The 26,240-nt window shown below is 47.1% G+C and overlaps 1 protein-coding gene across 2 annotated transcripts in view; it reads left to right on the top strand.

The window, feature by feature from the left end:
* Positions 1-26,240, top strand: part of LARP1 (La ribonucleoprotein 1, translational regulator) — an 88,410-nt gene that overhangs the window by 10,657 nt on the left and 51,513 nt on the right. Inside the window, exon 1 of one of the 2 annotated variants that reach the window (XM_082453902.1) lies at positions 20,628-21,519. The exons of the other annotated variant lie outside the window; for it this stretch is intronic. Within the exon in view, the coding sequence (XP_082310028.1) occupies positions 21,081-21,519 (439 nt within the window). The 5' untranslated portion in view covers positions 20,628-21,080. Of the gene's footprint in view, positions 1-20,627; positions 21,520-26,240 lie in introns of those variants that run through there. 2 annotated transcript variants of the gene reach the window in all.

Here is a 26,240-nt window from a genome sequence, read left to right as displayed (position 1 = left end):
TCAGCAGAGAACTAGAATCTATCAAGTAGAATCAAATGGAAATTCTAAGCCTGAAATACAATAACTGAAATTAAGAACTCAAAAGTATGTAAGATTTCAGTATATAGTACAGCTAAAGATGAAATTAGTGAACTGAAAAACAGGTCAGTAGAAAATATTTAAACTACAGCACATGTAATACAAGTCATATGGAACATGGTGAAAATGTCTAAATACAAATAATTGAAGTCCCATTGGAGGGAGGCAGAGAGAAGGAGAGAGGGAAAAGAAGAAAGAGGAGGAGGAAGAGGAAGAGAAGGAATAGAAGAAGAAGGAAGAAGAGGATGAAGGAAGAAAGGAGAAGGAGAATGGGGAGGTAGAGGTGGAGGGGAGAGACTTGAAGAGAAATGAAGTGATACCAGAAGCAGTATTTGATGGTCAATGATTTTCCAAAGCTGGTGAAAGACATTAAGCCACAGATTTAAGAATCACTTTCAACCCCAAGCAAAACAAATATAGAGAAACTGAACTAGGTCCTACTATGTTATAACTTCTAAAAACCAAAGATAAGGGGGACATTTTTGAAGGCAGTGGCAATAATATTGACAGGTTCTAAACAGAACTTATGAAAGCCAGAAGGCAATAGAAAGATATCTTCAAAGTGACAAGTGAGTATCAATATTGTGTGAGTATAGATGAATGGTTCTTAAGTTTTAATATGAGTATGAATCACCTAGGCTGGGATAGGGAGAGGAGTGTTAACATTTTAGATTCTCATATTCTGCCCCAGATATTTGGATTTAGCAGCTCTAGAGTAGAGTCAAGGAATCTACTTTCAAGAAGTATTCTGCTGCTTCTGATGCAGTGGGTCTGTGGTAGTTGTTAGCAGTGATGGGAACAACAGTTCCTCCCATTCCTGTACCCATGCCCATTTGCAGTATGACTTTGCCACAAGAGATAGAGTTTAGTTTTTCTCCTCTGAATCTGGGTTTGCCGTATGGCTCACTTTGACTAATAGATATCAGTCGAAGTGATATCATGGGACGTCTGAGCCTTGGCCTCAAGAGGCCTTGCATTTTCAGCATTAACCCTTTTCGAGTCCAGCTGCCTTGTAAAAAAAAATTTGAGCCTATCCTGCTGGAGACATATGGGGAGCAAGGCACAGCCAGTAGCCAGCACCGATCACCAGATAGATGAGTGAGGCATGGATCTGTCTGGGTCCAACCAGGACAGAGAAACTACACAGTATTTGAACAGGGAAAGTTTAATATAAATAATTATTCATTATAACAGGAGGTTTGGAGAAACAAGGGACTCACTAATAAGAAGTAAAGAGAACTCTAAAGAATATAGGAATAGCAGATATAAGGAGCGGCAACTATCCCTAGAGCTGACATAGAGCACCTGAGGAAGAGCCTCCCCCTTTGCCCCAGGGCTGAGATCCAGATCTCGTTGGAGAGGACTTGGCTGTGCCCACTGAATGGCAGAGAAGTCACTGTGGTACCATGTCACGCCAGTGGACTTGGTAGAAATCATCCTCTGAGAGTTGCTGGAAATGTGCCATCTCAGTTATCAAGAAAGCCATTCATATAGAAATGTCTCACCAGAGACACTTTGCTACAAAAATCCCTTGACAAGAGCTCCCCGGGAAGCCTCTGGCTGCTGTGAAGTGCAGGAGCCTGATGCTGGAGAAGCCATCTTTTGGAGGAGCTGGGCCTGGGGGACCCACATGCAGTGCAGGAGGCTGTTGAGCCTGCACGCTGAAACCAGGAAGCAAAAAACCTTTCTTTAATGTCTCTCCAGTTCCCTCTACTGACACAATTAAGCAGCATGCCAAGAAAAGGATATTTAAAGGGCCCAGATTCATTTTCCTAGAGCAGGCAAAAAGGGTGAACAGCAAGGCCATTTGGACTCTCCAGCCCCAGTCAGTCTCCATGACTATAACTGCATGAGCAACCCAGATAATACTAGCAGCACTCTCTAGCTGAACCGAGCCCAAACTGCCAACTCTCAGAATTATGTGCAGATGAACGTAGTTGTTTTTAAGCCCTAAGTTTTTTTGTTTTTTTTAAATAAATCAATAAAGTTATTTATTCTATTTTTGGCTGCGTTGGGTCTTCGTTGCTGCAAGTGGGCTTTTTCTAGTTGCGGCGAGCGGGGGCTACTCTTCATTGCAGTGCGCGGGCTTCTCATTGTGGTGGTTTCTCTTGTTGCGGAGCACAGGCTCTAGGTGTGTGGGCTTCAGTAGTTGTGGCTCACAGGCTCAGTAGCTGTGGCACATGGGCTTAGTTGCTCCGCAGTATGTGGGATCTTCCCGGACCAGGGCTCGAATCTGTGTCCCCTGCATTGGCAGGTGGATTAACCACTGCGCCACCAGGGAAGTCCCAAGCCCTAAGTTTTGAGATAGCTTGTTGATGCAAAATATTGTAATACCAACGTCGTGAGTAATCTGGAATGTTTTCCATTTCCCACTCTTGAGTCTGTACAGTTCCCTCTGCCCAAAGTGACGTTCTTGGCCCTGTCTGCCTAATGAATGTATCTTCCTGCAACTACTTAATTAATTAATGTTTTATTGACTTACAGCATCTATGTAGAAAAGTACACAAGTCATAAACCTACAGCTTGATACATTTCCACCAGTTGATTATGCTTTGTAAACTACAGTCAGATGCCTGCCCCCGTGCTCCATTCCAGTCACTAGCCATGCCCCCAAGGATAAGCACTGTTTTGACTTCTTATACCATGGTAAGTTTTGCCTGGTTTTGCACTTAATGTCAATAGATCATACAGTGTGTTCTCTTTTGTGTCTGGCTTCTTTTGCTCAAAATTATATCTGTGAGATTCATCCACATTGCTCTGTGTAGCTATAGTTTATTTTCATCACTGTATAGTTTTCAATTTTGTGAATATACTACAGTTTATTTATCTATTCTATTGGTGGATATGTAGGTTGTTTCCAGTTTGGCCCTATTACAAAAAGTACTACTGGCATGTGCCTTTTGGTGAACATATGTATGTATGTACTTCTGTTGGTTATTCTTAGGAGTAGAATTATTGGGTTATGGAGCACTCTCACAGTATATTAGAACTTTTTAAAAATCAAAATATAAAGTGGTATGCATAGATTAGCAACAACCATATGAAAGGAGGGAAAAAAATAAATACCTATGCATGGAGTAAAAGAAGATATTAGAAGAGAAAAATAAAACAAAATGTTGACATGGTTTATAAAGGAAATAGGGGTGATTTTTTTCCTCTTGACATACTGTCTTTCCCAGTAGTTGTATAATGACCATGTACTCTTTTATAATCAAAAGAAACACTTAATCCTATTGATCTCCAAAGTCTTGCTCAAATGCCACCTCCTTCCAAGTAGCCTTCCAAATAACATAGCCAGATCACCATAGCCAGCCAATGTCTTACTTCATTTTTACACTTTCTAGAGCAAAACCACATTGCAGCAGGAACACAGTACCTTACCTAGAGAAGGTGCTGTCAGAATGTCTGATCCTTTCCCTATAGTCATATAAATTTCAGCAGCAGCTCACATTTCTCAAAAGAGTACCCCAATTTGCCAGTAAGAAGGCAGGGATCTGAACCCAGATTACCATCTCCATTTTCAATTTGAAAGCCCTTGACGCTGGAAGGGTTAAGCAATAGTCCCATTGTCACTCAGCAAATCTTTGGAAGAGACATTCTAAACAGCTCATTCAGGAAAGAGAAATCTGGTGCAAAGCATATAATCCAAGTATATTTTGAACAGAGCAAAGAGCAGGGGAAGAGATTAAGAAAAAAAACAAACATTTGGAAACTTCAGCTTTGTATTACCAGCTCTGTAACTTTGAGCAAGTTAATTTACCTCTCTGAACTTCAGTTCCCTGTCTGTCACATTGGAAGGATGACAGTGGACTAATTTCCTGCATGGCAAATAGGGTCCAACTCTGATTAGGTGGTGGCGGCTGCCTAGAGTGCTGTGTTAAGAAAGATTCTGAGGACAAGGCCAGGCTTAGTGGAGAAGGGTGCTATGGTTGATTAATAATTCCTGCCATGAGCAGGGGATTTGTAATTGGTATATGTTCATTAGAAATTTATTTGTCTTTCCTGGACATATTCCTCTTCAAGATCCTTTCCAGTCCTGTGTTCGGAGTTCCTGGGTTTAGATCTGTTCGTGTTTGGTGGGCATAATATTCATCCCATAGGCAATTCTCTTAATTCCAAAGGGGAAGGAGTTTTAATTATCTTCTGAAACTATAGACTTCATCTCCAGCAATGTATGTGATATATATTTAAGTTATCCGTAAGACTCTCAGAGATCCTTAGAGATGAAAATGTCTGGATACAAAGTGTTAATTACATAATTGTAATAATTCTTTTGAGATAAATCATATTATGACAGTTGCCACATTTGACAGCCTTTTCTGTCGCACATTCCCCTCCCCTCCAGTTAAACTTGGTCCCAGGAAGTGAGTGTGTATCCCGATTGGTGTAGCAGGCAGTGGAGTCAGTATATAGGTGTAGAAGGGGAATGTCCTGGGTCCTGTACCAGGGTCCCAGACCGCTCCGAGTCCCCAAGATTGGCTCATTAGCTCTGTCGGGACTCACCTGGAGTGTTACATGGCTTGGGATTTCTGGAGGGAGGTTGATCTTTGCCCTGTCTTTGAAACAAATATCCTATAACCTGTGGGAGAGTGAGAAGTATTGTTTGAACAATCTAAGTTACACATAAATTATATGTTTGTGGCTGACAAGGCACTCATAAACTGGATGACAGATAAGCACATCATGCGGGTCTAGCAGAATAGTCAGGCTGTCAACACAGGCTTTGGAATCAGACTGCTGTGAGATTGAACATACCTCTGACATTTATAAATGAATTTGCACCAGTCACGTAACCTCTGTTTTCTCATCTGCAGAATGGGTTTAATAATAGTACCTACTTCAAAGGGTTATTGTGTGACATAACTCATGAAAAGCACAAGTGTCTGGCACAGATTAAGCTTGCCCTACATAGGAAATATTACTATTAATATTATCTTAAAAATAATTATTAGCGGTGATTTCTAATTATATATGAAATAAAACTCAAAAATACGAATTCAGGGACTTCTCTGGTGGCGCAGTGGTTAAGAATCCGCCTGCCAGGGCTTCCCTGGTGGCGCAGTGGTTAAGAATCCTCCTGCCAGTGCAGGGGACACGGGTTTGACCCCTGGTCCGGGAAGATCCCACATGCCACGGAGCAACTAAGACCGTGCGCCACAACTACTGAGCCTGCGCTCTAGAGCCCGTGAACCACAACTACCGAAGCCCACGCACCTAGACCCCGTGCTCAGCAACAAAGAGAAGCCACCACAATGAGAAGCCCGCGCACTGCAACAGAGTAGCCCCCGCTCACTGCAACTAGAGAAAGCCCGCGCACAGCAACGAAGAGCCAACGCAGCCAAAAATAAATAAATAAATAAATCTATTAAAAAAAAGAAAGTGTTTAAAAGAATCCGCCTGCCAGTGCTGGGGACACCGGTTCGAGCCCTGGTCCGGGAAGATCCCACATGCCGCGCAGCAACTAAGCCCGTGCGCCATACCTACTGAGCCTGCACTCTAGAGCCCGTGAGCCACAACTACTGAGCCCACATGCCACAACTAATAAAGCCTGCGTGCCTAGAGCCCATGTTCCACAGCAAGAGAAGCCACCACAACGAAGAGTAGCCCCAGCTCGCCGCAACTAGAGAAAGCCTGCGCGCATCAATGAAGACCCAATGCAGCCAAAAAAAAAAAAATTAATTAATTAATTTAAAAAAATACGCATTCAACTTCTGTAAACTTTGTGGACATCAAGACAGGGGCTGGAATGGGGTGAAGTTTTTTTTGTTGTTTTAATAAGTAACAGAATGCTCTGTTTAAAAAAGTTAGAAAATACAGATTGGCCAAAAGAACAAAATCAGTACTCAGAAATAACCACTGTTTATCTTTTGGTGTATATCCTAATGATGATGACATACATGTATTAAAACAAAAAAGGACATTTGACACAAATAGTATCACACTGAACAAGCTGTTTTATAGCCAGCTATTTTTCAATGAGTAAAGGGAGGTCTACAGGCAAATTACTGGGTTTTTGTTTGTCTGGTTTTTTTCTTATTGTAATAAAAGCCACCTAACATAACATTTTCCATTTTAAAGTGTACAGCTCAATAGTGTTAAGTATATTCACAGTGTTGTAAAACAGATCTCCAGAGCTTTTCATCTTGCAAATCTGAAACTCTGTACCCACTAAACAATTCCCCTTTCCCCCTTCCCCCAGCCCCTGGCAACCACCATTCTACTTTCTGTTTCTGTGAGTTTGACTATTTTAGATGCCCCATATAAGTGGAATCATACAGTATCTGTTGTTTTGTGAGTGGCTTATTTCACTTAGCATAATGTCCTCAAGCTTCATCCATGTTGTAGCATGTGGCAGAGTTTCCTTCCATATTAAGGCTGGATAGTATTTCATTGTATGTATGGACCACATTTGTTTATCCATTCCTCCACTGATGGAGTTTGATGTTGTTTCTACCTCTTGGCTATTATGAATAATGCTGCTATGAATATGGGTATGCAAATAGCTCTACAAGACCCTGCTTTCCATTCCTTTGGTTATATATCCAAAAGTGGGATTGCTGGATCATATAGCAGTTCTTTTTTTTTTTTTTTTAATATTTATTTATTATTTGATTGCACTGGGTCTTAGTTGCAGCAGGCGGACTCCTTAGTTCTGGCTCATAGGCTCCTTAGTTGAGGCTCGCTGGCTCCTTAGTTGCAGCACGTGGGCTCATTAGTTGCAGCACGCAGGCTCCTTAGTTATGGCATGCGAACTCTTAGTTGTGGCGTGCATGTGGGATCTAGTTCCCTGACTAGGGATCGAACCTGGGCCCCCTGCATTGGGAGTGCAGAGTCTTAACCATTGCGCCACCAGGGAAGTCCCCATATAGTAATTCTATTTTTAATTTTTTGAGGCAGCTACCTACTGTTTTCCATAGTGGTTGCATCATTTTACATTCTCATCAACAGTGTACAAGGGTTCCTATTTCTCCACATCCTCTCCAACACTTATTTTCTTTTTCTTTTTTGATAGTAGCCATCCTAATGGGTATGAGGTGAACATATATATTGTTTTAACACAATCCTAGGGGGAATGCTTAAAATCCTCAAAAGAGCAAACCCTTTTGATACTGAGAAATGTGGAATCTTCCTTTTTATGTATAAATGACTAACAACCTTTCTGAAGCTTATAAAATTTAATCTCATCAAACATATTCTGCTTTGTGGATGAGCCTCCCATCACTCCAAAATTTAGGGTGTTTACTTATCGAAGGACAGTTACTAGTTTTGTGATGTTGCAGCAGGTCAGCCCTTGATACTTGCTTTCTCCTTCTCAAAAACCAAACTACTTCCCAATGTCTCTCTCTTTGATTTCCTCCAAGCCTTTAATCTCCTCCTCCTTCTCTGGTTCCCATCCCTGCCCTCTCCTCTTGAATGAGGTATTTTCCATTGTTCCAACTTTCCAGCCTGGTTCCAACCCCTTCCCCTCAGCCCTCCCTGGCAAAGGCCCTGAAATTCCCCTACTTCACTCACACACTGGGTCCCAGGAACCCTCAGATCTTTGTCTCTGGCTTCAGGCCCTTGGTTAACCTGATCCAGGAAGCTGCTGGGGTGGCGGGGGGAGGTCTGCACGTGCATGCATGCAAGCGCCTGTGTGTGTGTCTAAGGTGAGATACTACAAGCTGTCATTCCCTTTGCAGACTTGGTTCCCACGTGTGCATCTCACCACACTGAATATCATCCTATTGTAGAGACACATTCTTTTTCTCACAACCTGACCCCTATATGCCAGTCAGCATCTGATCTGGACCCTCTGAAGAAACAGTCGGCTGTTAAAATGCCCAAAGAAACCATGTCTGAGAGACCATGCTGGCTCCTATGTGCTACCTTTCTAAAGACTTTTCTTGAGCCCTTTATGGTATACATTTTTTTTTTTTTTGCCATAAATGCTGACCTTAGACATTGATCCCCTCATGAAATAGGACTCCGCCATACCATTTTATCATTTTTAAAAATTGTGTTTGGGACCTCCCTGGTGGTCCAGTTGTTAAGACTCTGCGATTCCACTGAAGGGGGCACGGGTTCGATCCCTGGTTGGGGAACTAAGATTCCGCCTGCCACGCAGTGCGGCCTAAAAAAAAAAAAAATTGTGTTAAATTTACAACAATATACTGTACAGATTTTCTCATTTTTGCTTTTTTTTTTTTTTACTGTACAGATTTTAAGTTTACAGTTCAATGAGTTTTGACAAACATAAACCCCTATGAATTACAAGATTTTGATACACAGTCAGCTAATTTAGAGAAATTGCAAGAGTCCACAGAACTGTTGGAAAGAGTATGGAGTTTGGAGTCAAGAGACCTGGTTACCAAGTCAAGCCTCACATTATCCAGCTGTGTGACTTTGGGCCCGTGCCCTCCCCTCTCTAGGCCTTGGTTTCTGATCTGTACAGTGAAGAGGCTGTCTCTGGGTCCACATGGCATAACAGGTATTGAACAAAGGTCACACAAGATTCCTGACATTACGCAGAGCTACTGTGTCCTGCTGATATTTGCAAAAGTGAATGCGCATCCCCTGGATCCTGCCAATCAAATTGCTGAAGAAGAGAAACTGAAGAAACAATAATCATAACGATAAACAAAGATGGCAGAAATCAGCCAAACCAAGCGCTACATCTTGTAAGAATGTACCAAATGCTTGTAAGTAAGCCCTTCTCAAATTTGTTTGCTCTGGTACATTAATAAAAGAAGATTCTGAAAGGATTAGCTTCAAATTCACAAGTACCCAAAACACACTGTTTGCCAAATAGGTTGAGTTTAGCTCTTTTGCTGTTTGGAATCTAACGTGCCTTGCTGAAAGAGGAAAGGGCTTCTCTGACAACATAAGATGAACCCCTCCCATTTAGACAGCATTTTTCACTTTTCAAAGCCTTCTTGTCTATTTCTCATTTGTTCTGTATGACAGAAAGCAGGACAGGGATTGTCCGTCCCCTTTTTTCAGGTGAGGATCCTGAGGCCCGGAAGGATGAAGTGAATAGTCTTACAGTCACCAGCGAGCACAGCCCTCTGATTTCCCAGCCCTGTGTTTTTGGGCTGCGCCCCACTCTTTTGCAAACAAATCAACCAACCCTGAGAACAGAGTCCAAGAAGAACTAAAAACAATAACAAAACCAAGAAGAACATTCATAGGTGGCAGTTAACAGTAACAAACATTTATGGCCTTCCCACTAGGTATTAACACTTGCAGTTCTCCCAGCAGCCCAACGAGTGTTCTGTCTGTTTCACAGAAGAGGAAATGGAGGCACCAAGAGGGCTCCTGGCTTGCTCAAGCTCACAAAGCAAGGAGGTTGTGGAGCTGAGATTCTGCCCAGGCCACCTGGCTCAGAGCCCTGGCCGTTCGCCCCCATGCTACACTGCCTGCTGTTTCACTGTGCTGCCGAGTAAAGAGTTTTGATTTGACAAAGCTGTTGATTGACAAGATGAGCAGCTCTGAGAGGGCGTGAGGGCTTTATTCTGGGCACTTCGAGTGGAATCAAGGTGATGGTGATCATTACTGAGCACTGTTTAGGGCAGGTAGGGTGTAGGCAGCGGGCTGGTCAGTTGTCCTGGAAGGTCCCTTCTAACCAGAGAGTGTAGGGTTTGACGAAATCTCTCATAGATCCCAATCTTTCAGTTCATGACATTGACAAGTCCTCCTGGCTCTCAAGCTTCTGGCTTGAACATCCTCTCCCAGCCCGTCCTGCCTGCCAACCATCCCCTCCTCGTGGACACTGGGATCAGTGAGTTGGGAGAACAGGTGGCTGTGCATGGATCACCCTGGAAATCTGACAGCATGGTCTCCAGCCCAGGGACTAGGGAGGAGGGACAGCAGAGCACTAAATTACAGGGTGTCTGCCACCTGATTAAATCAGGGCGAGCGTCCAGTGCTGTGGAGATGCAGCACGCCAGGCTCACTCCTGGGCCCAAGGCCCAGATGTTAGTCACAGAACCACAGTCAGAGCGCCAAGGGCCCTCAGCAGCCCCTCATCCAGCCACTGCATTTCACATGTGGGGATACTGAGGCCCAGAGAGGGGAAGCAACTTGCCAGAGACCACACAGCGTTCCTTCAGCAAAATATTAAGGGTCTGCTGTGCCAAGCACTGTGCTTGTGACTGGGAATACTAAGGGTGAACAAAATAGCCACGAGCTCCAGGCTCACAGTTTACATGTTAGTGGAGGAAATGGGAAAAAGCAGAGATTGTGATCTGTGCTATGAAGCACACGAAGTACTTCAGCCAAGTCGATTAAGGGAGGTCTCTCTGGGAAGGGGCCATTTAAGCTGAGGCTTGAAGGATGAGAAGTGCAGGCTGTTTGTGTGCGTGTGTTGGGAGGATGTGTTCCAGGTGGTGCCCCCAGGAAGGGATGAGTTCCCAGCGTTTGAGGAGCTGGCACAGGGCAAGGGCGGAGGAGAGGAGCAGAGAGGGGAAATTTGAGGTGGATGGAGTCTGGAGCACACGGGGTCTTGTGGGCCGAGACGAGAGGTCTGGAGTTTATTTCTGTTGCACTCTGAAGCCATTGGAGGGTTTTATGCACGGGAGTGGCAGATGTGCGGTAACATTTCGTGCTTTTCCCAGTGGAGGGGCTCCCTGGGAGCCCTGTCACCCTGGAGGTTTGCAGAAAACACGGCAGGCAATGCTATCAGTGCAAAATGAGCCCGGCTAAACCTTGTCTTTGGTGATCTCTACGCACTTTACCCACATTAGGTAATTAGGCCACTCACGTTATTTGAAGTTCCTTAATCCTACCATGTGTCACAGATCCAAAGACTCAAGTGCTATGGGACCCTGTGGGAATTGGCAAACCTCTCTGATCCAGTGACTGTCACTGAGTCAGGCAGTCAGGCAGCTTCATTAGTTTGCCACAGCCTTTCCCCATCTCATTTCTGCAACCAGCACTCATCTTCTTTGCCATAGAGGTGTGAAATGTTAGAAACTACCATCAAGACTGCTCGGATGGAAAGAAATTTAGTTCTAGATGGCCATAGTTAGGCCATAGTTCATACTTTGGCTCCTGTGACCACACCTCCTTCCTGGTGCCTTGAGCAGTGCAGTGAGTCTTCAAGGATGATGACACAGATCAGTAATCCAATCATCAAACACTGACAGTGTGACCTCCTGAGTCACATGACCTCATCTGAGATAAAGGGCAACTCATTTCTTTCCTCTTCTCAACCAAGGAAAAGGGCTGAGGAAGTCTTGGCGGGGAAACTCATAAACATCCCTGAAGGCCACCAAATGCCAAATCAATCTGCCTTACCTCCTACCCTCCCTTTTAATCTAAACAATTCCCACTCTCCAACTTTAAGTCCTAACTCAAGTACAGCCACCTCCAAGACGTCTTCCCTAACTATCTTTTCCCTGTCCCTCTGGCCTGTACTCCTCTCTACCTCCCCTTTAGTCTCTTGAACTTGTCTGTACCATGTATTTAGTGACTGGCAGGGCGTCAGCCTGTGCAGGGATCTAAATGAGGGTACTTGGCTGGGAGTAACAAACACCAGAGGATGCTGGGACCTGAGGCTCACTAGTGTGTGCTGGGCCCATCTAATCACAGTTAAACTCAATTAAAAAAAAAAAAAATACCGTGTGGGCCAAACAAAACATGCTGTGGGCTGAAATTGGCCAGCGGGCTGGCAGCCTGCAACAGCTAGAATGTTATCTGGAGGAGAAGGCATTGCATTTAGAATCTTTAGAAGTCCTGGAGCTGCCACCGACTAGCAGTGAGTCCAGACAAATACCTAATCTTTCTGAGCCTCAGTTTCCTTATCTATAATTAGCGTAACACTGGCTCTGCTTTCTTCATGAAATTTGAAGAATGGTTGCCTTGACTCTATGCCAGTGACCACTATCCTTTTTAATAATGACAGACATTTATTCAGCACTTACTATTTGTCAGGCACTGTTCTAAGCACTTTACAAGTATTAACTTACTTAGTCCCCACAATAACCCTAAGAGGTAGGTGCTGTTATCATCTCTATTTTACAGATGAGGAAACTGAGGCAAAGAGAGGTGAAAGAACTTGCCCAAGGTTACAGAGGTGGTGGGTGGCGGAGCTGGGACTCTAACACCCTTACACAAATACTGGTTCATTTAATGTTCTCTGAATTTTATCAGGCAGGTATTTCCCTTTTCACCATTTTATAGATGGAGACACTGAAGCTCAGAGAAGTGAAGTAACTTGACTGATATCACACAGCTTGGAAGTGGGCAAACCTGAGCTTGAACCCAACTCTTTGACCCCAAACCCTTTGCCCTTTTTTCTGTGCCATATGTAAAGGACAGGCAAGTGGTCTGTGAAGAGAACAGTGTGCTGGTATAGGGAGTTTTGTTCCCCAGGGCAGAAAACATGTCTTGCCCTTTCTTTTTCCTTTTTTTTTTTTTTTTTTTAACTTTTTATTTTATATTGGGGTAAAGCCGATTAACAATGTTGTGATAGTTTCAGGTGCACAGCAAAGCAACTCAACCATACATATACATGTAGCCATTCTCCCCCAAACTCCCCTCCCATCCTGTCTTGCCCTTTCTTGTTTCTACTCCAGTCCCTAGCTCAGGGCCCGTCTGTCCTGGAGTTCAGTTATGATCATGTTGCCAGTAAAATTGCCTTCTGCCTTCATTTTGACTGCTGATTCCTACCTGCCCCCATGAACTTGGATGTTTCTTGACCCTGGAATGTTTAAACATGGTTACCTTCATTTGGCTATGGGAGTTTTGCATTTTCAGTGTGTGCTATCTCTGTTTCCTGTGGTGTGATGCAGGGGTCTGGAATGGGTGGGGAGAGACCTGGGCTCTGATCTTGATTCTGCTGCCCCAGAATCCTGGAGCAAGTCACTGAACTTCTGTGGGGCTCAGTTCTTCAGCTGCCAACTGGGGACAATCACATCTGTCCTCTCTCCGTGAAAGCCCTTTGGGAAATGCAGTGTGGTACAAATAGAAGGTGGGCTGCTGTGAGGTAAGGCATACCATAGGTGCTCAATAGTTGACACCTCACTGACTATGTGGAGGGGATTTGCAACGATGTGGAGACAATACTCATAATACAATGTTAAGGGGGAAAAAAAGCAAAAAATAAAGCTGTTGAATGTGCAGTATGATCTCAATTATGTAAAATACAAATAGGAAAGAGACTAGAATACACCAGCTTGCCTATGATTGCCTCTGGGTTGTGAGCTTATATGTGGGTTTTGCTTTGCTAGACTTAAATTTTTTTTTCTACTTGCAAAAGTTAGCCCATTTTGTATTATATTTTATCTTTTTTTTTTTTAATTTATTTATTTTATTTTTGGCTGCATTGGGTCTTCGTTGCTGTGCGCGGGCTTTCTCTAGCTGCGGCGAGCGGGGGCTACTCTTCGTTGCGGTGCGCGGGCTTCTCATTATGGTGGCTTCTCTTGCTCTGTAGGTGCACGGGCTTCAGTAGTTGTGTCACGCGGGCTCAGTAGTTGTGGCTCGCGGGCTGTAGAGTGCAGGCTCAGTAGTTGCGGTGCACAGGCTTAGTTGCTCTGCGGCATGTGGGATCTTCCCGGCCCAGGGCTCGAACCCGTTTCCCCTGCATTGGCAGGCGGATTCTTAACCACTGCGCCACCAGGGAAGCCCCCATATTTTATCGTTTAAAAGTATATATATAATTTATATTTATTATATACAATAAATATATTTATTATATACATTATACATTAAGTACATATATATTAAGTATTTATATATGTTTATATATAAATAAATATATAAAATTTAGTGCTTGGCCCTTGACAGTGTTGCTCTAGTTACCAAAACATTGATGTGATCAGGAGTGATCCTGCATCCATTCATTCATTCATTCCTTTGTCCAGAAAACATACTGAGGGCTAGCTGTATAAAGGCAGCACTGATGGTTACTATAAGCAACACTAAGAAGAATGGGGTATAATCCTTGCCCTCAAGAAATATATTAATCTAGATGGAGGATAAGGTATATTTATAAGTAGTCATAATTGAAGACAGAAAGTAGTAAATGCTTCAGGGAAATTGTCACTAGGAGTTAAGAGAGGGGAGAAATCTATTCGAACTATGGAGATTAAATAAGATTTTTGTGAAGAAGTTGGCATTTTGTGCTGAGCCTTGAAGGACCAGTAAAATTCTGGACAGGTGGAAATGGAAAGGCATCATTGGCAATAATAAAAGTAATGAAAGGTAATATTTACCTAGCATATACTATGTGTCAGGCATTGTGCTTTTAAATTACACACATTCTCTCATTTAAGGCTCACTGAAGCTCTGTGAGGAAAGTAGTATTATCATCTCCAATTGACAGATGGGGAAACTGAGGCTTAGAGAGAGGATGGATATTTTCCCGAAGTCACGAGGTGGTCAAGCTGGGATTCACGCTCAGGACCTCACAGCTATGTCAGAGTGAGAGAAATAACATGACTTGAGGCAGGAAAGCATGGGACCCACAGGGGATTAGACGGGAGCTTCCTAAAGGCAGGGAATGTGTGTCTTGCCCTCCTCTCCATGTCCAGGGCCTGGACAGTAGCTGGCACATTATAGATGCTTAATAAATATTTGTCGAATGAAAGAATAAAACAAACAGTGAGTGGTCCACTGTTGCTGGAGCGTAGGCCTGTGTGGCTAAAGGCAGCAGGACAGGCAGGGATGTGCACGCGGAGATTTTAAGCAGAGGCAGGGCCCGTCAATCAAAGAGCCAGAGAATTGGCTCAGGCAGTGTGGTAGGCTGCATGGCAGGGAGGAGAATTTAGTTGGTGGGGAAGCTCATCAGGAGACCACTTGAGACAGTGCAGGAATACCAGGGAGGGGAGTGGGGCTGAGGGAATAGGCTGTGTAGGTGGAATGGAGTAGAAAGAGGCGTGGGGTGGTGCCTGTCTCTAACTCAGTGGTGAATGTGTTAAAAGTTGATTTTCTATCAGACCTTCTTTGCAAATCTGTCCTCCTCTTTTATTTATTTATTTATTTATTTTTGGCTGTGTTGGGTCCTAGTTTCTGTGCGAGGGCTTTCTCCAGTTGTGGCAAGCGGGGGCCACTCTTCATCACGGTGCGCGGGCCTCTCACTATCGCGGCCTCTCTTGTTGCGGAGCACAGGCTCCAGACGCGCAGGCTCAGTAGTTGTGGCTCACGGGCCTAGTTGCTCCGCGGCATGTGGGATCTTCCCGGACCAGGGCTCGAACCCGTGTCCCCTGCATTGGCAGGCAGATTCTCAACCACTGCGCCACCAGGCAAGCCCTGTCCTCCTCTTTTACCAGCCTCGTTGGGTGGCTTGGGTGGCCTCTGAGCCTACTTCCTCATCTGTAAAATGGGGATAATCACACTTACAGAAAAGGGTTGCCCTGAGGGTTAACCATGTATTATGGGAACAGTCAGTACCCTCCCCTACTTCTTAGCCCCCTTACATGTTAACTATTGCTTTTTGCATCTATTTGACAAGAAGAGATCTAGGCTGAGCCTCCTCTTGTGAACCGAAATAAATTTCTTGGCATGTGCCATAAGGCCCAAAAGTCTTCAGGTTTTGGAAAACACTCTCTAGCTGATACTGTTTGTTTGGCCAATGCCCCTCCGTTGCTAACCCCACCCACTCTTCCATGTTGGTATAAAGAGGCCTCAAGCCCAGAAGCCCCTGGTATCAGAAGAAGATAAGTGATACGGCCCAAGTTCTTCCAGAAACAAAAGGTCCTTTGGAAAATGAAACTCAACGAGGAATAAAAGTGAATGTCCAAGTATGTTAAATTTTCCTTCCAACCAAGCACAGGTAACAAGCACAGATAAAGGAACCATCCCCCTTTTACATGTGTTCCCCCCAAAAAAATAGTTTCAGGGAAACTGTATCTTTCTTTACACCCATAAGCTCAGTGGGCAGGTATTATGCTTCCTGTTTTGTGAACAGAGAAATGGAAGCCCAGGAAGGCTCAGGAGGCTGCCCCAACTCATTCAGCAAAGCCAGAGATGGGACCAGGTTATAAACCAGGTCTCCTGTCTCTAGTCCCTCATTCAGCCTCCTTGTATCTCTTTAGGAAGTTGTCAGCACCAGGGGCAAACAAGCACATAATTAATTACAAATAGGTATTTAGACCCACTTTATTTATTTATTTATTTTAAAGCAAAGGTTTCTTTTCTTTTTTTAATTTAAATTTATTTATTTTTGGCTGTGCTGGGTCTTTGTTGCTACGTGCAGGCTTTCTCTAGTTGCGGAGAGCGGGGGCTACTCTTCGTTGCAGTGCATGGGCTTCTCATTGCGGTGGCTTCTCTTGTTGTGGAGCACGGGCTCTAGGCACACGGGCTTCAGTAGTTGTGGCACACGGGCTTCAGTAGTTGTGGCGCATGGGCTCTAGAGCGCAGGCACAGTAGTTGTGGCATACGGGCTTAGTTGCTCCGCAGCATGTGGGATCTTCCCGGACCAGGGATTGAACCCATGTCCCCTGCATTGGCAGGCAGATTCTCAACCACTGTGCTAACAGGGAAGTCCCTATTTATTTTTAAATGTTTATTTATTTGGTTGCACTGGGTCTTAGTTGCGGGAGGTGGGCTCCTTAGTTGCGGCTCGAGGGCTCCTTAGTTGCAGTACACAGACTCCTTAGTTGCAGCACGTGGGCTCCTTACTTGTGGCATGTGAACTCTTAGTTGTGGCATGCATGTGGGATCTAGTTCCCTGACTAGGGATTGAACCTGGGCCCCCTGCATTGGGAGTGCAGAGTCTTAACCACTGTGCCACCAGGGAAGTCCCTGGACCCGCTTTATAATTTTTATTTTTTAAGTTTGATTTTCTCTCTCTGTGTGTCTGTGAGTTTTAAGCCTAGGATGTGTTGAAGCCATGGGCACAGCACAAGCTGGTCTGATCCTGGGAATTCCCTGGTGGTCCAGTGGTTAGGGCTTGGTGCTTTCAGTGCCCTGGGCCTGGGTGCAATCCCTGGTCGGGGAACCAAGATCCTGCAAGCTGTGCGGCATGGCTAAAAAAAAAAAAAAAAAAAAAATGTCTGATCCGTGTTGCTTTCTGCCTAAAGCATATCTTGTTTAACTTCTTCTTTTTTGGCTTGAGGTCACCTATTGCTTAATTACTTGGTTCCCCCCAATTAGAAATTACCTTTTGGAGAGACAGGATTCAACTTTTTTAGTATGTTACCCAGTCCTATGTATTTGATGAGTTCTCCATAAATACCTGTGGATGTGGCAATGGAGGGAAGAGGGGCAGCCTTACAGTGTGGTATGGGGGGTAAAAACAGGCCTGGGAGTTAGCTGCTGCCTGGGACCTTAGGCACCCACCTTACTTTCTTCTTCTGAACTTCAGTTGTTTTCATTTGTAAACAAAGATAATAACAGCTCCAATGCCTGGCACATAGTAGGGACACAACAGATATTTGTGGAAAAAATTAATACCTATCTCATTGGGTTATTGTGAGGATTAAATGAGATAATGTATGTCAAGTATTTCTCATAGAACTTAGCATGTAGTAGTTACTTAATAAAAGTAGCTACTCTGAACAATTTGGTCATTAGTAGTATTTAGAACTGAACACATGCATATAGAATGCCACAGTAGGTCAGGAATTAAAAAAAACAAGAACTGGACTTCCCTGGTGGCGCAGCGGCTAAGAATCCGCCTGCCAGTGCAGGGGACACGGGTTCGAGCCCTGGTCCGGGAAGATCCCACATGCCGCGGAGCAACTAAGCCCGTGTACCACAACTACAGAGCCTGTGCTCTAGAGCCCGCAAGCCACAACTACTGAACCTGCGTGCCACAACTACTGAAACCTGTGCTCCGTAATAAGAGAAGCCACCGCAGTGAGAAGCCCGCGCACCACAACAAAGAGTAGCCCCCACTCACTGCAACTAGAGAAAGCCCGCGTGTAGCAACAAAGACCCAATGCAGCCAAAAATCAATCAGTTAATTAATTTAAAAAAAACTGAATTCAAATTGCAATTCCATCATTTCCAGCAGGAAAAGCTACTGGATTTAGGATCAGGAGAGTCAGGTGTGAGACCTGACTCTGCCATGGACTAGCTGTGTGACCTTGGTTAAGGAACTTGACTTCTCTGAACTTCAGTTTCCTGAAAAACAAGGGGACTGAGTAATCATTAAGATTCCTTTTTCCACTCTAACAGCCTCAGTTTAAGATGTGGTCTCATGCAGGTTACCTTCTCTTACCTCCTCTGGCCCCAGTTCGCCCATCTGTAAAATGGCACATGAGTGTTTAGGAGCCCCTCTCTGGGGCACGGCAGGCCCAGGGTGTGAAGATCTCAGTGCCCCTCCGGCCTGAACACAGGGCCAGGTGGTGCTTGTGCAGCTCAGACTGAGTACTGGGTAGCATGAAGAAGTTACTTGTCCACACAGAGCCCTGGTCCCCTCACAAAGTGTATGAGGGCACTTCTCCCCTCTACCTCCAATTATAGGAATATAGAGGGACTTCCCTGGTGGCGCAGTGGTTAAGAATTCGCTTGCCAATGCAGGGGACACAGTTTCGATCCCTAGTCTGGGAAGATCGCACATGCCGCGGAGCAACTAAGCCCACGAGCCACAACTACTGAGCCCATGCACAACAACTACTGAAGCCTGCGTGCCTAGAGCCCGTGCTCCGCAACAAGAGAAGCCACCGAAATGAGAAGCATGCGCACCGCACGGAAGAGTAGCCCCCGCTCGCCACAACTAGAGAAAGCCCGTGCACAGCAACAAAGACCCAATGCAGCCAAAAATAAAATAAAGTAAAATAAAAAATAAAAGGAATATAGAAAAGAATGACCAACAATGACCATTATGTCCCCTTTTAAAAAATTCAGAGAGGTTCTAATATGAATCCTCTTCAGGAATTATTTATCAATAAATAAAATGTAATTATGAAGAATCCTGCTTTAATTCATCAAGATCCCTTTAATCATTTAATCATTAGCTTCCTTGTTATCTCTTTTGAAGCACTGGCCTCAGTCTCTATAACATACACAGCATTTTGACTGACATTGTCTCACTTGACTCCTCACAAAAGCTGAGACGGTAGAAGCAAGTCAAGCTTAATTTACCCCCATTTTTCCACCAGGGAAGGGGGGGCCCAGGGAAGTGCTGCAAGCTGGCCAAGGTGTGGAGGCCATGTTATGGAAGAGTTGGGATTAAACATCAGATTGCCTGGCTGTGCCCAGGAGCACCCCTCCCCCAGCAGTCCTTGTTACAGCAACCCTACAACTGGCCTCACCTCTTGGGGGCAGTTTCAGGAAGCCTTTTAATAAGCTTTATCCTCTATCCAGCAGGTCGTGTGTTCTAATCCTTCTTTTGGAGATGGCCAACACTTTAGGCTGTTATGTCTTAAGCAGGTGGGATCACAGCCAGCCAGAGGCCAGGACTTCTCCAACTGAAGTGTGGGACCACAAGCACCCAAGGGGTCTTGCTAGACATGCAGATTTCTGAGTCCAATCCCAGCCATGCCTGATTCCAAATGCTTTGGAATCTGCATTCAAGGTTTTTCCTCATCATCCAAAGTAGCTGATCTAGGCTAACCTATGAGACAAGCACTTGTTTATCACTAAAGTTGTTTTACTGTCTCCTTCTCCACCTTAGAATGTAAATTACATGAGGATAGGGTCCTTGTAAGTCTGGTTTATTTCCAAACCCTGTTTCCTAGAACCCCTACAGTACATATTTATTTAATTGAATGTGCACTAAAATTTGAAACTCCTGTCATACACCATTCTTTCATTTTACACTAGGGAAACTGAGGCCCAACTGCTGCAGAGTTGGTAAGGGGCAGAACCAGGGTCAGGATAAAATCTCAGATCTCCAGAGTCCCAATCGGGCATTTGTTCGTCTCCGCCCCAAGCAAGCCTCGTAAATGAAATCCACTTGAGAAAAAAGACATTTTCTGCCCATAAATACTCGGTTTCGGAGCTTGGCTTGGTTGGGGGTCTATTGGTAATTCCCCGTTCATTTTCGTAGGCGCCCAATGCCCCCAAGGGTTAAGGGCCCGCCTTCCAGGCCGGGCGTCGAATCCAACTCCGGGCAGTGTCCCGGCCGGGGCCGCCTGGGAGGAGCCGAGCACAGTCCGCGGAGGTGAGGCCGGCTGGCCCAAGGTCACTCAGGCGGGGCCTGGAAGGGGCAGGCCCACGGGACGCCAGGGAGCCGTGAGCACCCACCTCCATCATCCTGTAAGTGGAGGGTGACATTAATGGCTCCTTCCTCGGAATCTGGAGCACCCAACCTAAAGAGCGCGAGCAGGCCCGGCCGGCCGCGTGGCCCACTCCCATGTGCTCCACCTGCGGCCGCTCTCACGCGCTGGCTCTTTAAGACACTTCCCCCTCTTTACCATCCCTTCTCTCCTGCCCGGCTCGCTGCCCCCCCGCCGCTCCCGAATTGCATCAGGCACGTGCTCGCCCCCGTCCGGTCTGAGTACCCCTCACCCACCAGCCCCGAGGTGCGCCGAGGAATCGGAGGCGAGGGGCGGGGAAAGGGGCGGGGCTGCGAGGCGCTGCGCGCGCGCTCCCGCCGCCTTCGCCCTCCCGTCGCCCACTGCCGGCCCCGGCGAGCGCGGCCCCGTTGCGCCTTCCCCTCCCCTTGCCCGCTGCGTCGCGAGGCGCGCGCCCGCCCGCCGCCTGCCGCGGATCGCGTGGTCAGCTCGGCTCGCCGCGCCTCTCCCCCGTCCGTCCATATTGCTGCAGCCCCCGAGCCGGGAAGCCCGGGCCGCCCCGGCGGCGGGGGGGAGGGAGGGACGGGACGAGAAGCCTGCCAGGCTCGGGGTGGGGACGCCTTGCGAGGAACGGGCGGGGGGGGACGCGCGCCGAGGAGGCCTGGACCGCATAGTGGGGGGCCTTCGTCCCCCCCCCCGCCCGGCCAGCGGGCCTTGGATCTACGGCGGCTGCATCCGACCCGGAGGGGGGCCGCGCCTAGCGTGAACCCCGACCCTTCTCCGCCGGGACTGGGGCCCAGCGCCCCGGAGGAAGGCGTCGCGGGCGCTCGGAGAGCCAAGTTCGAGGCGGGGGAGGCAGCCTCGGGCGCGCCCGGCTTCTCCGGGGGGGCGGGCGCGCAGATGGCCACTCAGGTGGAGCCGCTGCTGCCGGGGGGCGCCCCACTCTTGCAGGCCGAAGAGCACGGGGGGCTGGTGAGGAAGAAGCCGCCGCCGTCGTCCGAGGGCAAGGGCGAGCCCGGGGCGAACGACGTCGGAGGGGGGGAGCCGGACGGCGGCGCCCGGAGACCTCGGCCGCCCTGCGCCAAGCCACACAAGGAGGGCACAGGGCAGCTGGAGCGCGAGAGCCCGCGGCCGCCGCAGCCGCCTGGCGCCGAGGGCCCGGCCGTCAGCGACGGGGAGGAGGGCGGCGGCGGCGAGCCGGCCGCTGGCGGAGGAGCTGCCGGAGCCGCGGTCGCCGGGCGCCGAGACTTCGTGGAGGCCCCTCCGCCCAAGGTGAACCCGTGGACTAAGAACGCGTTGCCGCCGGTCCTGGCCACCGTGAACGGACAGTCTCCTCCAGGTGGGTCTTTCTGCTTGGTATCCTGGGTCCGGGGCCTCTTCCGGGGACATAGGCGTCCCCTCCCCCAGCGGCCTCCAGGGCCCGGGGGTCCGCCACTGGTCGTGGTGACTCGGGATTTTTTTTTTATTATCTCCTGGCTCATTCGGGTCGCCGTGCCCTGTCCCCCAGCACACTCAGGAACCTGCCCCTGCCAGAGGGCCCGGCCTCCTTGCCTGGGCCGCAGCGGTTAGTGGGCAACGGCGTGGTCCGGGCCTACCTCGCGGGGAGAGGGTGGGCGCTGGTTTCGGTGAAAAGGGCCCTCTCCCCCTACCGCATGTTAGTGTAAGAGACGGTTTCCAGCCTGAACCTTCCTGGGGAAGCCCCCTCTTACCACCCCGCCACATGCTCCTCGTTTTGGTAGCGTTGCGATCGTCCCCATGTTGTAAATGTTTAATGAGTATATGTCATAGGCAGCAAAACGCCCGGCGATGAGTTCGTACCGACCACAGGGATTCGGGATTTAAAAGTTAACAAGTTTTGTTCTCGAGTAGATAGTATTAGGCGGTAGAATGGCCATTGGCGATGGGTTCAGGGGTCGGTTACGGGCAGAATGGGGAGAAGAGGAAACCCAACGTGTCATTGAATTCGGTGCTTTCCCTCCCTGTTCCCGGGGACCTTCCGTCTTGAGAGGGAGCCGAAGGGAGAGCGTGCGGGGCATCCAGTGAGGGGGAAATGTGAGGCGAGTAAGGGGGCATGCGGCGACGCGAGGGGCGTGTGGCGGCGGGGGAGGGAGTGGCAGGGCCGGGAGGGCGGGCGGGTGACAGTTGGGCGCCTTGCGCCGCGCCGCCGACACGCGGGCTGGTCGCGACCGCTCGGCCTAGGCGTTCGGGGCCCGCCTCGGCGCTCGGGGTGGAAGGCGGGTGCGGGCGGGCGGCGCGGCCGGGAGTGTGCGTGTGCGCGGGTGTGAGTGCGCGTTCCTCCTTCCCGGCATTCCTCCGCAGCCGGGACAACGTGGTGCCACCCCGCGCGGCGAGTGGCATGTGACCGCCGACTGGCGCTCCCCGCGCCCTCCCTCTCCCTCCTCGGCTTTGGGTCCTTTTGGACCCGGCCCCTTGGGGAAGGTGGGAAGTCCCCGCAGAGCGTTGTCAGTGGCGCTGGGGGGAGAGAGGCGGTGCAGAATATGGAGGTTCGGCTCGGCCTTCCTTTGCCAAAAATAGATCGTCGGCTTTGGTAGGGGGCGCGCCCGCCCTGCTCCCTTTGCCGGCGCGTAGAGGCACAGTGGGGCTGGATTCTTTGGTTCAGGGTCTTTTTGTAGTGGATCGGTGTTAAAACACGCTTGGAGCTATAACGATGGCCTGTGGCCATAGCCGTATTGCTTTTTCAAAACTCCTCCTCTTCTGTAGCGCTGGTTGAGACTGACTGGTTTAAACCATCAAAATGGGGAAAGGGAAGCTTAATGCCTTCACATTCAAGGGAATAGAATCCCTTGTAGTCCTAGGGGAACCAGAACAGCGAATTCTGAAAATGGCATGTTGTAATTTTTATTTCTTTTAAGGTTGCCTCATTTGGAGGAGGGGACATTTGGCGTTTACTAATAGTACCTCAAACCGTGTTCTCTTCCTTTTGCCCTCCTCCCCTTCCCCCTGTTCCTTCCAGAACCCTCTTATGCAAAGGGCAGTGCTGAAACCTCCATTTTCTTGCAAATCCCTCCTGATCCACCCACAGAGGGAGGAATTGCAACTTTAAGACACTCTTTGGTCCTTCCCCCCTCTTTAAACTCAAAGGGGTATAATCATGCCCAGGAGAGAGCACTCCTCAGAAGTTTAAATGGGGCTACTCACTCTGGCTGCTGCTGCTTAGCTAATGGTGAACCTGCCTTGTGGGTTTTAAATCAGCCATGACATCAGGTGGTATTGGGTGCTTGAGCTGGCATTTTGTGCAAGTCCAGGGGCCCTTGATAGGGTGCATCACCGGGGTTATTGATCGTGGGAAGAGGACAGCTTGGCTGGCATCTCGCCTTTACCTCTGAGTTCTTAGAAAAGCCAACTTGCTTTAAAGTGCCCACAGCAAAATTCTGAGTCGGGTAGATTTACTCTGTTCTTGTTAGGTAAGAAAGTGTCTTGTCTACTCATTGGTTTTGAACTTGCAGAATAGTCTTTGACAGACAAACTCTGAATTCAGTAGCTTCTCTGTTTAAGCCAGCTGTTAGGGCTTGGATGCTTTTTGAGGGAGAATTTTGTGGTCAGGGTAGATGGTGGCACTTTCTTTGAAGTTTACATGGGTCACTAAGGCCCTTTTCCAGCCCTGATTTTATTTACAGCTTGGACAAGTTTAAATGAGACACCAATGGAATGACAGTGTGGTCTTGGGAAATTTTGTGTTCTGTGATGCATATGTTTTGGGTGCCTCATAAGCAAGCCAAAAGCTTTCCAAAGCTTGCTGCAAATGCCTATTTTTAGCTCTCCTTTTGGCTCAGATGCTAGTATTTTAGTTCTTTAAGGGACACATGCAGTAACTAGTAATAAAAGATGTTTTGCTATATCCCCCCTTTCTTGCGGGGTTCTCTGGTCTGGTTTAAGCTTCTGTGTCTTAGTAGTTTTAAATCTTGGGATTTGCATTTTGGTTTTTTGTATTTTCCTCCCCTAGAATATTTTGAAAACATTAAATATTTTTTCCTTATCTTAGGCACAACGCTTTAAGTATGAGAGAGGCAAGATGTCTTAGTTAAAGAAGTGATACATAGCAAAGGTTCTGGGGTCAAAACTGCATGGGTTCGAATGCCAGCTCAACCACTTGCTTAGCTGTGCCTCCTTCTGCAGGATACTTAACCATTCTGTGCCTCAGCCTCTCCATTTGTATTCTAGAAATTAAATTATTTATCTGCCGCATGTGGCCATTGTGAGCATTCACTGTGATGATATGTGTGAAGTATTTAGCTTGGTGCCTGGCATGTGTTTTCTGTTGTACCATGTCTGAGAGACTGAAACTGTGGGATTTTCTGGGACTTTTTCTGGGTCTCCGTTTTCTCCACCTGTAAAATGAGGGGGTTGGAGAGTGTTGTACTTTCCTTTTCTGGTATTGTATTAGTACTCCCTGAAACATATGGGATCTGTCTCCTTAAAAGTGGGCTTTTGCTTATCCACAGACATGAAGGGCATAGTATGGATAATCTTAAAGGTTGATGACCCAAGTAATTGGCTGTTTTTTCTTTGGAATGTGTTATGACGAATGTTTTAAAAATAAGTTTTAATGTATTTGCCTTTTGTAAAGATTACTTTTTGGCGGAGTGTTCATGTGCTCTCAGGGTTTGGGGAAAGGCGAGCCTAACTGAACTAAAAATTTGCTGTGGCTGGTTTACATGTAGTAGGTAGAGACTTGAGAGCATATCATCCCCACAAGCTTCCAGCAACCCTAGCAGGGAATCAGTGGGTTGATTGTCTGACACTTCTAATTTTGTGTAGTAAGAAAACACCAGTACTGTGATCTTTTTCTTCATTTCTCTTTAGAGGAAAGTCGGGGGCAGGGCCTGAGACTTGAATATTTATATTCTGGGCATCATTTTTTTCTGTCTCTTTGAAGTGCAGCTAACTGGTGACACAAAATAAAAAAGGGTTATAATCCCAGCTAACCCATGGCAACCCCAGGAATCTGCCACCACACTGAACTGGCCCCAAATAAACCTCCACTCCCAGTCTCAGTTTTCTTCCTGGGTTTGGGCCCTTTCCCATCTTCCCTCCCCCACCAGCCCCACAACTGGTTGTACTCCGCGGGGCATCCATGTGGATCAGTCAGTCTTCATTGCATGAAGACCTCACGGTGTCAGAGCTACTTCGGACCCTGGCTCCTTCCTTCCTCACCACTAGAAGTGGACTGGGTGCAATTACACAGTATGTAATTTTGAGTCCCAGCTTTGCTTCTAACTTGGTGTGCAATCTTGGGCAAATTACTCAGCCTCTCTAAACCATTGTTCCTTCATCCTCAAAACGGGAGTAATGGTAGTAACTATTTCATAGGGTCGTGAAAATCAAGATGTTTAGCATAACCTTTAGCTTAATGCCAGGTACAGAGCATCTAATAAGTGCTAGCTATAATAAATGATCACCATTGTTAGGAGTGTTCATTTCACTTGTAATTCTGCTTGTGTCCAGCATTGTGGACACTAGCAATCCCCATACTTCTCTGTACCTGTGTTTCTTCATCTGTAAAATGAGGGAATTGGAATATGTTTTCAAAGTTTTTTTTAGTATCAAAAACGCTTTTTTTGGGCTTCCCTGGTGGCGCAGTGGTTGAGAATCTGCCTGCTAATGCAGGGGACACGGGTTTGAGCCCTGGTCTGGGAAGATCCGACATGGCCGCGGAGCGACTGGGCCCGTGAGCCACAACTACTGAGCCTGCGTGTCTGGAGCCTGTGCTCCGCAACAAGAGAGGCCGCGATAATGAGAGGCCCGTGCACCGCAATGAAGAGTGGCCCCCGCTTGCCGCAACTAGAGAGAGCCCTCGCACAGAAACGAAGACCCAACACAGCCAAATAAATAAATAAATAAACAAAAAACACTTTTTCTCCGATAAACCCCTTCCCCACAAAAGAAACCAAAGCAGAGCCTTTTTTAAAATTATTATTATGTAAGTTTCAGGTGTACAACAGTAATTCACAATTTTTACGAAGCAAAGCTTTTTAAATGTGTATATTTATATCTGCCATAGTGGTTAAGAACTCCAGTTTTGAATCCAGGTTCTGTGAG

Source organism: Balaenoptera physalus, assembly GCF_965194825.1.
Source record: "Balaenoptera physalus genome assembly, chromosome: 3".
NCBI lineage: Eukaryota > Metazoa > Chordata > Mammalia > Artiodactyla > Balaenopteridae > Balaenoptera > Balaenoptera physalus.
Note: the sequence above shows the minus strand (reverse complement) of the source record. Positions and strands in the feature narration are given on the sequence as shown.